Source organism: Leucoraja erinacea, unplaced genomic scaffold (genome assembly GCF_028641065.1).
Source record: "Leucoraja erinacea ecotype New England unplaced genomic scaffold, Leri_hhj_1 Leri_1000S, whole genome shotgun sequence".
Taxonomy (NCBI): Eukaryota; Metazoa; Chordata; class Chondrichthyes; order Rajiformes; family Rajidae; genus Leucoraja; species Leucoraja erinaceus.
Window position 1 is genome coordinate 1 of NW_026575232.1, and position 17,500 is coordinate 17,500.

The 17,500-nt window shown below is 47.1% G+C and overlaps 1 protein-coding gene across 1 annotated transcript; it reads right to left on the reverse strand.

Annotated features, from left to right (window-relative positions):
- Positions 1-247: 247 nt before the first annotated feature.
- LOC129715085 (zinc finger protein 664-like) lies at positions 248-11,059 on the reverse strand (the record flags this gene model as incomplete). Its single annotated transcript, XM_055664941.1, has 2 exons — positions 9,732-11,059; positions 248-1,539 (listed from the first exon to the last, which is right to left on the reverse strand). A coding segment is annotated over exon 2 (1,274 nt), but the record flags the coding sequence as incomplete, so codon positions are not given.
- Positions 11,060-17,500: the final 6,441 nt, after the last annotated feature.

Genomic DNA, 17,500 nt, shown 5'->3' on the forward strand with positions numbered 1-17,500 from the left:
GCACCTTTCGCTCTCCCCACTCCCTCACCTCCACTCTCTCCCCCTCTCTCCCTCTCCCGCCTCTCTTCCCCTCTCCCTCATCCCCCTCGCCTCCAAGACTTTGTCTAGCGGTGATTCTTTCCGATGTACCCTGCACCGGTGTGTTTCAGGTGGGTCGAACTGTGTGACTCCCAAGCACACAGTCCAGCGCAACGCCCATGCGGGTCTATCGCCGGGGATTGTACCAGCCGGTGTGGTCGGGCCTAACCTGACGATAAACTGACCCATTTCCGACTGGATGGCAATGATAGGCCGTAGCTGTGTGTCCGAGGAGGTCTTTTGGCAGATGTGGCAGCGGTGCGGAGTGGGGGCCGGCCTCGGTGTCGTTGGGGGCCCGGGAGCCCGGTGTAGCCGCTGGTGGTGTTTGAGCTGCGATGGCAGGCGGTAACTCTTGCCGCAGACGGAGCAGCGGTGTTCTGAGGTTGGCGTAGTCGGCAGGATCTCGCGATGGGAGCGTCTGTGGCGTGCCAGCCCACCGGCGGCCTGGAAGGTGAGCCCGCACACGGGGCACGCGTGCCCGCCGTCCCGGTGCACCCGACGGTGGGTCTTGAGGTGGGACGACTGCGTGAAGCTGCGATCGCACTCCCCGCATTTGTACGGGCGCTCGCCGGCGTGTATCAGCCGGTGGCGGAGCAGAGCGGACGACACGGCGAAGCGTTTCCCGCACGTCACGCACAGGAAGGGCCGCACGCCGGTGTGCGTGCGCTGGTGGAGCGCCAGGCGGGACGGGTAGCGGAAGTGGCGTGGGCAGAACGGGCAGCAGTGGCGGGGACTGGACGGCGGACAGAGCGGGCAGTCGCCCTCAGTATCATCGTCCCCGTCGGAGCATTGGTGGGCGCCGAGCGAGGAGAACTGCCGGAAGCCACGGCCGCAACGGGAACAGATGAAGGGGCCGTCGTCGGTGAAACTCTGATGCGGGCATGGGACGCCGGAGCGCCGTCGTGCCCGCCGGTGTGAGCGGCGGTGAGCGCGGAGTTCGGACGGCCCGGGGAAGTCCAGCCCGCAGGTCAGGCAGCGGGACGGGCGGCTGTGCGTGCGGAGATGGGCGTTGAGGTGGGAGCGCTGGGCGAAGGCTTGCGGGCAGCGCGGGCAGGGGTGAGGGCGCTCCCCCGTGTGGACCAGCACGTGCCGGCGCAGCGCGGAGGAGGAGGCGAAGGGCTTGCCGCAACGTGGGCACGGGCAGGGCTTTTCGCCGCTGTGGGCGCGCCGGTGAGCGTCCAGCTGGGACGGGTAGGTGAAGGAGCGGGGGCAAGTCGGGCACGGGTGAGGACGGGGAGCGTGGACGAGCCGGCGGTGGCGCCAGAGCAAACGCTGCTCGGGGAAACGCTCCCCGCATTCCGGGCAGGGCTGAGCGCCGGATGGCGGGCATATCGAGTGGCACGGGGGTGGGCGAGAGGCGCGAGTGGGGCGCGAGACGGGAGGGAGAGAAGGTTCTTCCTTGGCTCCAAAATCCATCGAGGACTCCATCCGAAACAGCAACATCGAGCCACGGCAACAGAGCTGGAGGACGGGGGAATATTAATCATATCACACATATTAATATTAACACAATCCCCACCTTCCCGTAGAGTCACCGCCCATCCCAACCCGACCAACATGCCCCATTTACACTAGTCCTAGTCCTAGTCCCACCACGACCAACATGCCCCATCTACACTAGTCCTAGTCCCACCCGACCAACATGACCAACCCCGACCAACATGCCCCGTCTACACTAGTCCCACCCCGACCAACATGCCCCGTCTACACTAGTCCCACCCCGACCAACATGCCCCGACTACACTAGTCCCACCCCGACCAACATGCCCCGTCTACACTAGTCCCACCCCGACCAACATGCCCCGTCTACACTAGTCCCACCCCGACCAACATGCCCCATCTACACTAGTCCCACCCCGACCAACATGCCCCGTCTACACTAGTCCCCCCCCGACCAACATGCCCCGACTACACTAGTCCCACCCCGACCAACATGCCCGTCTACACTAGTCCCACCCCGACCAACATGCCCCGTCTACATTGCGTACAGTTTTTGGTCTCCAAATCTGAGGAAGGACATTATTGCCATAGAGGGAGTGCAGAGACGGTTCACAGACTGATTCCTGGGATGTCAGGACTAAGTCTTGGATGAAAAGTAGAGCAGGATTCACCAAGACTGAAAGACTGGATAGACTTGGTTTATACTCTCTAGAAATTTAGAAGATTGAGGGGGAATCTAAAGAAACTTTCCAAATTTTTTAAGGGGTTGGCCAGGTAAGAGGCAGGAAGATGTTTCCCGATGTTGGGGAGGTCAAGAAAAAGGGTCAACGGCTTAACATTAAGGGGGAAATCCTTTAAAACCGGATTGAAAAGAACTTTTTTCCCACAGAGAGTGGTGAATCTCTGGAACTCTCTGCCACAGAGGGTAGTTGAGCCAGTTCATTGGCTATATTTAAGAGGGAGTTAGATGTGGCCCTTGTGGCTAAAGGGATCAGGGGGTATGGAGAGAAGGCAGGTACGGGATACTGAGTTGGATGATCAGCCATGATCATATTGAATGGCGAATGGTGCAGGCTCGAAGGGCCGAATGGCCTCTACTCCTGCACCTAATTTCTATGTTTCTATGTCTATCTAGACCACCGCCCATCCCACCCCGACCAACATGCCCCGACTACACTAGTCCTAGTCCCACCCCGACCAACATGCCCCGTCTACACTAGTCCTAGTCCCACCCCGACCAACATGCCCCGTCTACACTAGTCCTAGTCCCACCCCGACCAACATGCCCCGTCTACACTAGTCCTAGTCCCACCCCGACCAACATGCCCCGTCTACACTAGTCCTAGTCCCCACCCGACCAACATGCCCCGTCTACACTAGTCACCCCGACGAACATGCCCCATCTACACTAGTCCCACCCCGACCAACATGCCCCGTCTACACTAGTCCCACCCCGACCAACATGCCCCGTCTACACTAGTCCCACCCCGACCAACATGCCCCGTCTACATTGCGTACAGTTTTGGTCTCCAAATCTGAGGAAGGACATTATTGCCATAGAGGGAGTGCAGAGACGGTTCACCAGACTGATTCCTGGGATGTGAGGACTGTCTTATGAAGAAAGACTGGATAGACTTGGTTTATACTCTCTAGAATTTAGAAGATTGAGGGGGGATCTTATAGAAACTTACACAATTCTTAAGGGGTTGGACAGGCTAGATGCAGGAAGATTGTTCCCGATGTATTGGAAGTCCAGGACAAGGGGTCACAGTTTAAGGATAAGGGGGAAATCCTTTAAAACCGAGATGAGAAGAACTTTTTTCACACAGAGAGTGGTGAATCTCTGGAACTCTCCACCACAGAGGGTAGTTGAGGCCACAGTTCATTGGCTATATTTAAGAGGGAGTTAGATGTGGCCCTTGTGGCTAAAGGGGATCAGAGGGTATGGAGAGAAGGCAGGTACGGGATACTGAGTTGGATGATCAGCCATGATCATATTGAATGGCGGTGCAGGCTCGAAGGGCCGAATGGCCTCTACTCCTGCACCTAATTTCTATGTTTCTATGTTCTATGTTTGCCCACACCGCCCATCCCAACCCGACCAACATGCCCCATCTACACTAGTCCCACTCCGACCAACATGCCCCGTCTACACTAGTCCCAGTCCCACCCCGACCACCATGCCCCGTCTACACTAGTCCTAGTCCCACCCTGACCAACATGCCCCATCTACACTAGTCCCACCCCGACCTACGAGCCTCATCTACACTAGTACCACCCCGACCAACATGCCCATCTACACCACTAGTCCCACCCCAACCAACATACCCCATCTACACTAGTCCCACCCCGACCAACATGCCCCGTCTACACTAGTCCCACCCCGACCAACATGCCCCATCTACACTAGTCCCACCCCGACCAACACGCCCCGTCTACACTAGTCCCACCCCGACCAACATGTCCCATCTACACTAGTCCCACCCCGACCAACATGCCCCATCTACACTAGTCCCACCCCGACCAACATGCCCCATCTACACTAGTCCCACCCCGACCAACATGCCCCATCTACACTAGTCCCACCCCGACCAACATGCCCCGTCTACACTAGTCCCACCCCGACCAACATGCCCCATCTACACTAGTCCCACCCCGACCAACATGCCCCGTCTACACTAGTCCCACCCCGACCAACATGCCCCATCTACACTAGTCCCACCCCCGACCAACAAGCCCCATCTACACTAGTCCCACCCCAACCAACATGCCCCATCTACACTAGTCCCACCCCGACCAACATGCCCCATCTACACTAGTCCCACCCGACCAACATGCCCCATCTACACTAGTCCCACCCCGACCAACATGCCCCATCTACACTAGTCCCACCCCGACCAACATGCCCCATCTACACTAGTCCCACCCCGACCAACATGCCCCATCAACCCTTGGCCCACCCCGACCAACATGTCCCAAGTCAGCATGGATTTACGAAGGGGAAATCATGCTTGACTAATCTTCTGGAATTGTTTGAGGATGTAACTAGGAAAATGGACATGAGAGAGCCAGTGGATGTAGTGTAGCTGGACTTTCAGAAAGCATTTGATAAATTCCAAATAGCAGATTAGTGGGCAAAATGAGGGCACATGGTATTGGGGGTAGAGTGCTGACATGGATAGAGAAGTGGTTGGCAAACAGGAAACAAAGTAGGGATTAACGGGCCCCTTTCACAATGGCAGGCAGTGACTAGTGTGGGGCAGCGCAAGGCCCGGTGCGGGGACCAGCAGTGACTAGTGTGGGGCAGCGCAAGGCCCGGTGCGGGGACCAGCAGTGACTAGTGTGGGGCAGCGCAAGGCCCGGTGCGGGGACCAGCAGTGACTAGTGGGGGGCAGCGCAAGGCCCGGTGCGGGGACCAGCAGTGACTAGTGGGGCAGCGCAAGGCCCGGTGCGGGGACCAGCAGTGACTAGTGGGGCAGCGCAAGGCCCGGTGCGGGGACCAGCAGTGACTAGTGTGGGGCAGCGCAAGGCTCAGTGTTGGGACCCCAGCTATTTACAATATACATCAATGATTTAGATGAAGGGATTCAAAAGGAGTACAGAGAAGGTTCACCAGACTGATTCCTGGGATGGCAGGACTGTCTTATGAAGAAAGACTGGATAGACTTGGTTTATACTCGCTAGAATTTAGGAGATTGAGGGGGGATCTTATAGAAACTTACAAAATTCTTAAGGGGTTGGACAGGCTAGATGCAGGAAGATTGTTCCCGATGTTGGGGAAGTCCAGGACAAGGGGTCACAGTTTAAGGATAAGGGGGAAATCTTTTAGGACCGAGATGAGAAAAACATTTTTTTTCCCACACAGAGAGTGGTGAATCTGTGGAATTCTCTGCCACAGAAGGTAGTTGAGGCCACACAGTTCATTGGCTATATTTAAGAGGGAGTTAGATGTGGCCCTTGTGGCTAAAGGGATCAGGGGGTATGGAGAGAAGGCAGGTACAGGATACTGAGTTGGATGATCAGCCATGATCATATTGAATGGCGAATGGTGCAGGCTCGAAGGGCTGAATGGCCTCTACTCCTGCACCTATTTTCTATGTTTCTATGTTAATTTGCAGATGACACAAGGCTGGGTGGCAGTGTGAACTGTGAGGAGGATGCTATGAGAATGCAGGGTGACTTGGACAGGTTGGGTGAGCTGGCAGATGCATGGCAGATGAAGTTTAATGTGAATAAATGTGAGGTTATCCACTTTGGTGGCAAGAACAGGAAGGCAGATTATTATCTAAATGGTGTCAAATTGGGAAAAGGGGACCTGGGGGTCCTTGTTCATCAGTCTATGAAAGTAAACATGCAGGTACAGCAGGCAGTGAAGAAAGCCAATGGCCTGTTGGCCTTCATAACAAGAGGAGTTGAGTCTAGGAGCAAAGAGGTCCTTCTGCAGTTGTACAGGGCCCTGGTGAGACCACACCTGGAGTATTGTGTACAGTTTTGGCCTGTTGGCCTTCATAACAAGAGGAGTTGAGTCTAGGAGCAAAGAGGTCCTTCTGCAGTTGTACAGGGCCCTGGTGAGACCACACCTGGAGTATTGTGTACAGTTTTGGTCCCCTAATTTGAGGAAGGACATTCTTGCTATTGAGGGAGCCCAGCGTAGGTTCACCAGGTTAATTCCCGGGATGGCGGGACTGTCATATGCTGAGAGAATGGAGCGGCTGTGGGCTTGTACACTCTGTGCAGAGTTTAGAAGGATGAGAGGGCATCTCATTGAAACATATATGTGAGATTGTTAAGGGTTTGGACACGCTAGAGGCAGGAAACATGTTCCCGATGTTGGGGGAGTCCAGAACCAGGGGCCACACACACACACACACACACACACAGTTAAGAATAAGGGGTCGGCCATTTAGAACGGAGACGAGGAAACACTTTTTCTCACAGAGAGTTGTGAATCTGTGGCCATTTGACTAGATAAGAGCCCTATCTAGCTCTCTCTTGAAAGTATCCAGAGAACCGGCCTCCACCTCCCTCTGAGGCAGAGAATTCCACAGACTCACAACTCTCTGTGTGGAAAAGTTTCTCCTCATCTCAGTCCCAAATGGCCACAGATTCACAACTCTTTGGGTAAAAAAGTGTTTCCTCATCTCCGTTCTAAATGGTCACAGATTCACAACTCTATGGGTGGAAATTTTTCTCCTCGTTTCCTCGTCTCCGTTCTAAATGGCCGACCCATTATTCTTAGGTGTGTGAGTGTGAGGCCATTCGGCCCTTCGAGTCAGTGTGCCATAAAACCACCGTCTAAATGTGTGTGTGTGTGTGTGGCCCCTGGTTCTGGACTCCCCCAACATCAGGAACATGTTTCCTGCCTCTAGTGTGTCCAAACCCTTAACAATCTTAAGTCTGAAGAAGGGTTTTGGCCCGAAACGTTGCCTATTTCCTTCGCTCCATAGATGCTGCTGCACCCGCCGAGTTTCTCCAGCATTTTTGTCTACCTTAATATTGTTTATACGTTTCAATGGGATGCCCTCTCATCCTTCAAAACTCCACAGAGTGTACAAACCCACAGCCGCTCCATTCTCTCAGCATATGACAGTCCCGCCATCCCGGGAATTAACCTGGTGAACCTACGCTGGGCTCCCTCAATAGCAAGAATGTCCTTCCTCAAATTAGGGGACCAAAACTGTACACAATACTCCAGGTGTGGTCTCACCAGGGCCCTGTACAACTGCAGAAGGACCTCTTTGCTCCTAGACTCAACTCCTCTTGTTATGAAGGCCAACAGGCCAAAACTGTACACAATACTCCAGGTGTGGTCTCACCAGGGCCCTGTACAACTGCAGAAGGACCTCTTTGCTCCTGGACTCAACTCCTCTTGTTATGAAGGAGTGGTGGAGGTGGAATTTTGTGTTGGGGGCTATGGGTGAGTGGTGGAGGTGGAATATTGAGTTGGGGGCTATGTGTACTCTGTACAACTGCAGAAGGACCTCTTTGCTCCTAGACTCAACTCCTCTTGTTATAAAAGCCAACATGCCATTGGCTTTCTTCACTGCCTGCTGTACCTGCATGCTTACTTTCATAGACTGATGAACAAGGACCCCCAGATCCCCTTTTCCCAACTTGACACCATTTAGATAATAATCTGCCTTCCTGTTCTTGCCACCAAAGTGGATAACCTCACATTTATCCGCATTAAACTGCATCTGCCATGCTTCTGCCCGCTCCCCCAACCTGTCCAAGTCACCCTGCATTCTCATAGCATCCTTATAACCATATAACAATTACAGCACGGAAACAGGCCATCTCGGCCCTACAAGTCCGTGCCGAACAACTTTTTTTCCCCTTAGTCCCACCTGCCTGCACTCATACCATAACCCTCCATTCCCTTCTCATTCATATGCCTATCCAATTTATTTTTAAATGATACCAACGAACCTGCCTCCACCACTTCCACTGGAAGCTCATTCCACACCGCTACCACTCTCTGAGTAAAGAAGTTCCCCCTCATGTTACCCCTAAACTTCTGTCCCTTAATTCTCAAGTCATGTCCTCTTGTTTGAATCTTCCCTATTCTCAAAGGGAAAAGCTTGTCCACATCAACTCTGTCTATCCCTCTCATCATTTTAAAGACCTCTATCAAGTCCCCCCTTAACCTTCTGCGCTCCAGAGAATAAAGACCTAACTTGTTCAACCTATCTCTGTAACATAGAAACATAGAAATTAGGTGCAGGAGTAGAGGCCATTCAGCCCTTCGAGCCTGCACCGCCATTCAATATGATCATGGCTGATCATCCAACTCAGTATCCCGTACCTGCCTTCTCTCCATACCCCCTGATCCCCTTAGCCACAAGGGCCACATCTAACTCCCTCTTAAATATAGCCAATGAACTGGCCTCAACTACCCACTGTGGCAGAGAGTTCCACAGATTCACCAATTCTCTGCCACAGAGGGTAGTCGAGGCCACCACACAGTTCATTGGCTATATTTAAGAGGGAGTTAGATGTGGCCCTTGTGGCTAAAGGGATCAGGGGGTATGGAGAGAAGGCAGGTACAGGATACTGAGTTGGATGATCAGCCATGATCATATTGAATGGCGAATGGTGCAGGCTCGAAGGGCCGAATGGCCTCTACTCCTGCACCTGTTGTCTATGTTTCTACATCTAACTCCCTCTTAAATATAGCCAATGAACTGTGTGGCCTCAACTACCCTCTGCGGCAGAGAATTCCAGAGATTCACCACTCTCTGTGTGAAAAGAGTTCTTCTCATCTCGGATTATTTATGTCTTCCTTAGTGAAAACAGAACCAAAGTAGTTATTCAATTGGTCTGCCATGTCCTTGTTCCCCATGATCAATTCACATGTCTCTTATCCTTAAACTGTGTGTGTGTGTGGCCCCTTGTCCTGGACTTCCCCAACATCGGGAACAATCTTCCTGCATCTAGCCTGTCCAACCCCTTAAGAATTTTTTAAGTTTCTATAAGATCCCCCCCTCAATCTCCTAAATTCTAGCGAGTACAAGCCGAGTGTATCCAGTCTTTCTTCATATGAAAGTCCTGCCATCCCAGGAATCAGTCTGGTGAACCTGAATGGCAATAATGTCCTTCCTCAGATTTGGAGACCAAAACTGTACGCAATACTCCAGGTGTGGTCTCACCAAGACCCTGTACAACTGCAGTAGAACCTCCCTGCTACTTAAAACCCCCCTTAATTCCATTTTCCTTACCAAAATACCCCTTTTAACCCCCCTTTCCCATTAAGACAAACATTATATACACACACACACACCCACATATATATATATATATACACACACATATATATATGTACATATATATATATATATATGTGTGTGTATATATGTGTGTATATATATATATATATGTGTGTATATATATATGTGTATATATATATATATATATACACATATATATATATATACACACACATACACACATCTAAATTCTAGAGAGTAACTTAGTTGTTGAAACCCAGGCAACATTCTAGTAAATCTCCTCTGTACTCTCTCTATTTTGTTATAGCAGGAACGGGGTACTGATTGTGGATGATCAGCCATGATCGTAGTGGATGGCGGTGCAGGCTCGAAGGGCCGAATGGCCTCTACTCCTACACCTGTTGTCCATTGCCTCACCCCCCTTCAATATCCCCTCGATATCCTCATGCATCCCCCTCATCCCCCCCTCCAATATCCCTCTCATACCGGTTTGCCAGAGCAGTTGAGTTGTTGGTTGTTGACGGTCGCTGATGGTTTGTCACTGGCGTTGATGGTTTGTGACTGGCGTTGATGGTTTGTGACTGGCGTTGATGGTTTGTGACTGGCGTTGATGGTTTGTGACTGGCGCTGATGGTTTGTGACTGGCGTTGATGGTTTGTGAGTGGCGTTGATGGTTTGTGACTGGCGTTGATGGTTTGTGACTGGCGTTGATGGTTTGTCACTGGCGTTGATGGTTTGTCACTGGCGTTGAGGGTTTGTGACGGTCGCTGATGGTTTGTGACTGATGTTGATGATTGTTGACTATTGGCGGTTATTGACGGTCGTTGATGGTTTGTGACTGGCGTTGATGGTTTGTGACTGGCGTTGATGGTTTGTCACTGGCGTTGATGGTTTGTGACTGGCGTTGATGGTTTGTCACTGGCGTTGATGGTTTGTGACTGGCGTTGATGGTTTGTCACTGGCGTTGATGGTTTGTCACTGGCGTTGATGGTTTGTGACTGGCTGATGTTGATGGTTCGTGGCTGATGTTGATGATTGTTGACTATTGGCGGTTATTGACGGTTGCTGATGGTTGTTGACTTCTGTTGATGGTTTTTGATGGATTGTGACCCGTTGATGGCGGCTGTCGTTGGTTATTGACTGTTGCTGATGGTTACTGACGGCTACTGACCCGTTGTTGACCGTTATTCAGATTCAGATTCAATTTTAATTGTCATTGTCAGTATACAGTAGAGACAACGAAATGTATTGACCATTGCTGACCGCTAGCGACCCCTTGTTGAACGTTGTTGACAGACTGTGACCCGTTAGTGGTGGTTGTTGAGTTATTGACCGCTGCTGACGGTTTTTGACGGGTAGTGAGCCGTTGTTGAGTTATTGACGGCCCTTGATGGTTTATGACCCGTTGCTGACCGCTATTGTCCGTAACTGACCCGTTATTGACTCTTGTTCACGGTTATTTACCGTTAGTGACCGTTATTAACGGTTATTAACGGTTATTGACCGTTACTGATGGTTATTGGCCGTTATTGATCCGTTGCTGATCGTTATTGTCCAGTTGCTGATGGTTATTGATTGTTCTTGACCGTTATTGACGGTTATTGATCCTTATTGTCCGTTACTGACGGTTATTGGCAGTTATTGACCGTTATTGATCCGTTACTGACGGTTATTGGCGGTTATTGTCCGTTATTGACCCATTGCTGACCGTTGTTGATGTTTAGTGACCGTTATTGATGGTTACTGACCCGTTACTGACGGTCCTTGATGGTTATTGACTTGTTGTTGACCGTTATTGATTCTTATTGACTGTTATTGACGTTACTGTTTATTGACGGTTATTGATCCTTATTGTCAGTTACTGACCCGTTATTGTCAGTTACTGACCCGTTGCTGACGGCTATTGATCGTTACTGACGGTCATTGACCGTTACTGACCCTTTGCTGACTATTGTTGACGGTTATTGACCGTCCTTGACCGTTACTGACGGTTATTGACTCTTGTTGACCGTTACTGACCCGTTGTTGACTGTTGTTAATCTGTTATTGACCCTTGTTGACGGTTATTGTCCGTCCTTGACCGGTTATTGTCCGTTACTGACCGGTTAATCACCGTTATTGTCCGTTACTGACGGTTCTTGACCGGTTATTGTCCGTTACTGACGGTTGCTGACCGTTATTGTCCGTTATTGACCGCCCTTGACCGTTACTGACGGTTACTGTCCATTACTGACGGTTCTTGACTGTTATTGACCGTTGCTGATGGTTATTGACCGTTACTGTCCGTTAGTTACCGTTAATCACCGTTATTGACAGTTGCTGACCGTCCTTGACCGTTGCTGATGGCTATTGCCGGTTATTGACCGTTACTGACGGTTATTGTCCGTTAATCACCGTTACTGACGGTTCTTGACCGTCCTTGACCGGTTATTGACTGTTACTGACGGTTATTGTCCGTTAATCACCGTTACTGACGGTTATTGTCCGTTATTGACGGTTAATCACCGTTATTGTCCGTTATTGACCGTTCTTGACGGTTACTGACAGTTCTTGACCGTTATTGACTGTTATTGTCCGTTATTGACCGTTCTTGACGGTTACTGACAGTTCTTGACCGTTATTGACTGTCCTTGACCGGTTATTGACCGTCCTTGACCGGTTATTGTCCGTTGCTGAGCGTTACTGACGGTTGTTGACTGGGTATTGACCGTTACTGACGGTCCTTGACCGTTACTGACGGTCCTTGACCGTTATTGTCCGTTAATCACCGTTATTGACCAGTTATTGACCGTTCTTGACGGTTACTGACAGTTCTTGACCGTCCTTGACCGTTAGTGACCGTTAGTGACCGTTAATCACTGTTACTGTCCGTTACTGACAGTTCTTGACCGCCCTTGACCGTTATTGTCCGTTACTGACGGTTATTGTCCGTTATTGACCGGTTGCTGACCCGTTACTGACCGTTGCCGGGGTAACCCTGGTCCCGGGCGGGCGTTGCCGGGGCGACCCTGGTCCCGGGCGGGCGTTGCCGGGGCGACCCTGGTCCCGGGCGGGCGTTGCCGGGGTGACCGTGGTCCCGGGCGGGCGTTGCCGGGGCGACTCGTGGTCCCGGGCGGCGGTTGGCGGGGCAACCACGGGCCGCGGTTGGTCGCGCGCGCGCGGCGGTTGGCGACAGTTGGGCCGCTGGCGCGCGCGCGGGGGTCTCACTGCGCAGGCGCCGCCCCGCCCCCCGGCATAGAGGGCTTTCCCCCGCGCGGGGCAGTCTGGGGGAAGCGGCCGCCATGACTGTGGGGGGGGGAATGAGCCCGGGTTGAAGAGGCTTTAATGTCACGTGTGTCCCTGGTAAGGCAATGGGATTCTTGCTTTGCTTCAAGATGCAAAATTTAAATGTAGATACAGAGATATGCATGTAAATGCATGCAGATGTAGAGATATGCATGTAAATAAATGCAGATATAGAGATGTATGTTGTAAATACATGCAGATATAGAGATATATGTGTAAATAAATGCAGATATAGAGATATATGTTGTAAATAAATAGATACATGTATATAAATGTAGATATAGAGATATATGCATGTAAATAAATGCAGATATAGAGATATGCATGTAAATAAATGCAGATATAGAGATATGCATGTAAATAAATGCAGATATAGAGATGTATGTTGTAAATACATGCAGATATAGAGATATATGTGTAAATAAATGCAGATATAGAGATATATGTTGTAAATAAATAGATACATGTATATAAATGTAGATAGAGAGATATATGCATGTAAATAAATGCAGATATAGAGATATGCATGTAAATAAATGCAGATATAGAGATCTATGTTGTAAATAAATAGATACATGTAAATAAATGCAGAGATAGAGATATATGTGTATATAAATGCAGATATAGAGATATATGTGTATATAAATGCAGATATAGAGATATGTGTGTAAATAAATACAGATATAGAGATGTATGTGTAAATAAATAGATACATGTATATAAATGCAGATATAGAGATATATGTGTAAATAAATGTAGATACAGAGATATGTGTGTATATCAATGTAGATATAGAGATGTATGTTGTAAATAAATAGATACATGTAAATAAATGCAGATATAGAGATATATGTGTATATAAATGCAGATATAGAGATATATGTGTAAATAAATGCAGATATAGAGATATATGTTGTAAATAAATAGATACATGTAAATAAATGCAGATATAGAGATATGCATGTAAATAAATGCAGATATAGAGATATGTTGTAAATACATACAGATATAGAGATGTATGTTGTAAATAAATAGATACATGTAAATAAATGCAGATATAGAGATGTATATATAAATGTAGATACAGAGATATGCATGTAAATAAATACAGATATAGAGATGTATGTTGTAAATAAATAGATACATGTAAATAAATGCAGATATAGAGATATATATCAATGTAGATACAGAGATATGCATGTAAATAAATGCAGAGATAGAGATATATGTGTAAATAAATAGATACAGAGATATATGTGTGTATAAATGTAGATACAGAGATATGCATGTAAATAAATGCAGATATAGAGATATACATGTGTACAAATGTAGATACAGAGATATGCATGTAAATAAATACAGATATAGAGATATATGTTGTAAATAAATAGATACATGTAAATAAATACAGATATAGAGATACATGTTGTAAATAAATGCAGATACAGAGATGTATATCAATGTAGATATAGAGAGATACATGTAAATAAATGCAGATACAAAGATATATATGTAAATAAATAGATACATGTAAATAAATACAGATATAGAGATATATGTAAATAAATGCAGATACAGAGATGTATATCAATGTAGATGTAGAGATATATGTAAATAAACACAGATATAGATATATATATATATGTAAATACAGATATATTGTAAATAAATGCAGATATAGATACATATATGTGTATATATAGATACACAGATATATATGTAAATAAATATAGATATAGATATGTATGTATATAAATGTATATATAGAGATATATATGTATATTAAGGCAGATACACAGACACATGTAAATAAATGCAGATATACAGATATATTGTAAATAAATGCAGATATACAGATATATATGTATATCGCATCACTCCAGTCCTCAAACAACTTCACTGGCTTCCCATCTCCCACCGGATCACCTACAAGATCCTGGTCCTCGCCTACAAAGCCCTCCACCATCTGCCCCTCCTCCTGACCTCCCCCCCCCCCCCCCCCCGACCGACTCTCACGGTCCCTCAGATCCGCATCAGCCGGTCTCCTCTCCATCCACAAGTCCAAACCTCCGCAGGTTTAGGGGACAGAGCCTTCTCCAGGGCAGCTCCCAGGCTCTGGAACTCCCTCCCCCAACTGATCCGCAATTCCGTGTCCCTCACCATCTTCCAGTCCCATCTCTTCGCCTCTGCCTATCCTTAGCCCCACGTGCCACCCCATTTCATCTGTGCATTAATTGCCTTGTACTGTGTTTTGTATTGAATTCTGTCTTTACTTTGTGTACTAGTCATGTCTCTACTATTTATTTAATTCCCCTTACATGTTTTTCCTCTACCTGCTAAATTTTTGTAAGGTGTCCTTGAGACTCTTGAAAGGCGCCCATAAATAACATTTATTATTATTATTATTATTATATATGTACATAAATGCAGATATAGAGACATATATGTATATAAATGCAGATCTAGACATATGTATGTAAATAAATGCAGATATAGAGATATATATGTATATAAATGCAGATATAGAGATATATATGTATATAAATGCAGATATAGAGATATATATGTACATAAATATAGATAGATATATATGTATATAAATATAGATAGATATGTAAATAAATGCAGATATAGAGATATATATGTACATAAATGCAGATATAGAGATATATATGTATAAAAATGCAGATATAGAGATAAATATGTAAATAAATGCAGATAGATATATATGTATATAAATGCAGATATAGATATATATGTAAAGAAATGTAGATATAGAGATATATGTATAAAAATGCAGATATAGAGATATATATGTAAATAAATGCAGATACAGATATATATGTATATAAATATAGATATAGAGATATATATGTAAATAAATGCAGATATAGAGATATATATGTAAATATGTATGAAGAAAGACTGGATAGACTCGGCTTGTACTCGCTGGAATTTAAAAGATTGAGGGGGGATCTTATAGAAACTTACAAAATTCTTAAGGGGTTGGACAGGCTAGATGCAGGAAGATTGTTCCCGATATTGGGGAAGTCCAGGACAAGGGGCCACACACACACACAGTTTAAGGATAAGAGACAGGTGAATTGATCATGGGGAACAAGGACATGGCAGACCAATTGAATAACTACTTTGGTTCTGTTTTCACTAAGGAAGACATAAATAATCCAGGCTAGATGCAGGAAGATTGTTCCCGATGTTGGGGAAGTCCAGGACAAGGGGTCACAGCTTAAGGATAAGGGGGAAATCCTTTAAAACCGAGATGAGAAGAACTTTTTTCACACAGAGAGTGGTGAATCTGTGGAACTCTCTGCCACAGAGGGTAGTCGAGGCCAGTTCATTGGCTATATTTAAGAGGGAGTTAGATGTGGCCCTTGTGGCTAAAGGGATCAGGGGGTATGGAGAGAAGGCAGGTACGGGATACTGAGTTGGATGATCGGCCATGATCATATTGAATGGCGAATGGTGCAGGCTCGAAGGGCCGAATGGCCTCTACTCCTGCACCTGCTGTCTATGTTTCTATGTAAAAGTGCAAATAGCAAACTGCAGACATTGAGTTAAAATTATATTGACAGACAGTTGGTCTTTGTTTGTGTAATGTCCGTGGACTTTTCTTGAGTGTGTTGAGTAGTCTGATGGCCTGAGGGAAAAAGCTGTAATTGTTATATGGTTATAGAAACACCTGTTGTCTGATCATCTTGTGTGAAAAAACTGCCAAGGAATGTGAAATAAGGAGAATGCAAATATAGGTTTTGGTCAGATTAGATTTATAGACATTCAGGGCACAAATATACACATGAAATTCCACCAAAATTAATTTTCTCAACAGTGTAACCACAATTCAGCAAATAACAGACTTGTGAGGAAAAGGGTTCAGATTTTCTTCCATACTATTGAGTCTAGAAGTTGGGAGGTCACGTTGCGATTGTAGAAGCTGGGATGTAATGTTAAAATTGTACAAGGCATTGGTGAGACCAATTCTGGAGTATGGTGTGCAATTTTGGTCGCCCAATTATAGGAAGGATGTCAACAAAATAGAGAGAGTACAGAGGAGATTTACTAGAATGTTGCCTGGGTTTCAACAACTAGTTACAGAGATAGGTTGAATAAGTTAGGTCTTTATTCTCTGGAGCGCAGAAGGTTAAGGGGGGACTTGATAGAGGTCTTTAAAATGATGAGAGGGATAGACAGAGTTGATGTGGACAAGCTTTTCCCTTTGAGAATAGGGAAGATTCAAACAAGAGGACATGACTTCAGAATTAAGGGACAGAAGTTTAGGGGTAACATGAGGGGGAACTTCTTTACTCAGAGAGTGGTGGCGGTGTGGAATGAGCTTCCAGTGGAAGTGGTGGAGGCAGGTTCGTTGGTATAATTTAAAAATAAATTGGATAGGCATATGGATGAGAAGGGAATGGAGGGTTATGGTATGAGTGCAGGCAGGTGGGACTAAGGGGGAAAAAATTTGTTCGGCACGGACTTGTAGGGCCGAGATGGCCTGTTTCTGTGCTGTAATTGTTATATGGTTATACAAGACGTCGGTGAGGATGTATTTAGAGTATTGCGTTCATTTCTGGGCAAAACCCGTGTTAGGGGAAAGATCTCGTTGAGCTGGAAAGGGCGAGGGGAAGATTTACGAGGATGTAGGCCGGTTTTGGGCAAGTTGGGGCCTCTGATTCTTAGGGAAATGAACCAAATTGGTAGACACATCGCCAAATAGTATCACAAAAATAGAAACATAGACAACAGGTGCAGGAGTAGAGGCCATTCGGCCCTTCGAGCCTGCACCATTCGCCATTCAATATGATCATGGCTGATCATCCAACTCAGTATCCTGTACCTGCCTTCTCTCCATACCCCCTGATCCCTTTAGCCACAAGGGCCACATCTAACTCCCTCTTAAATATAGCCAATGAACTGTGTGGCCTCAACTACCCTCTGTGGCAGAGAGTTCC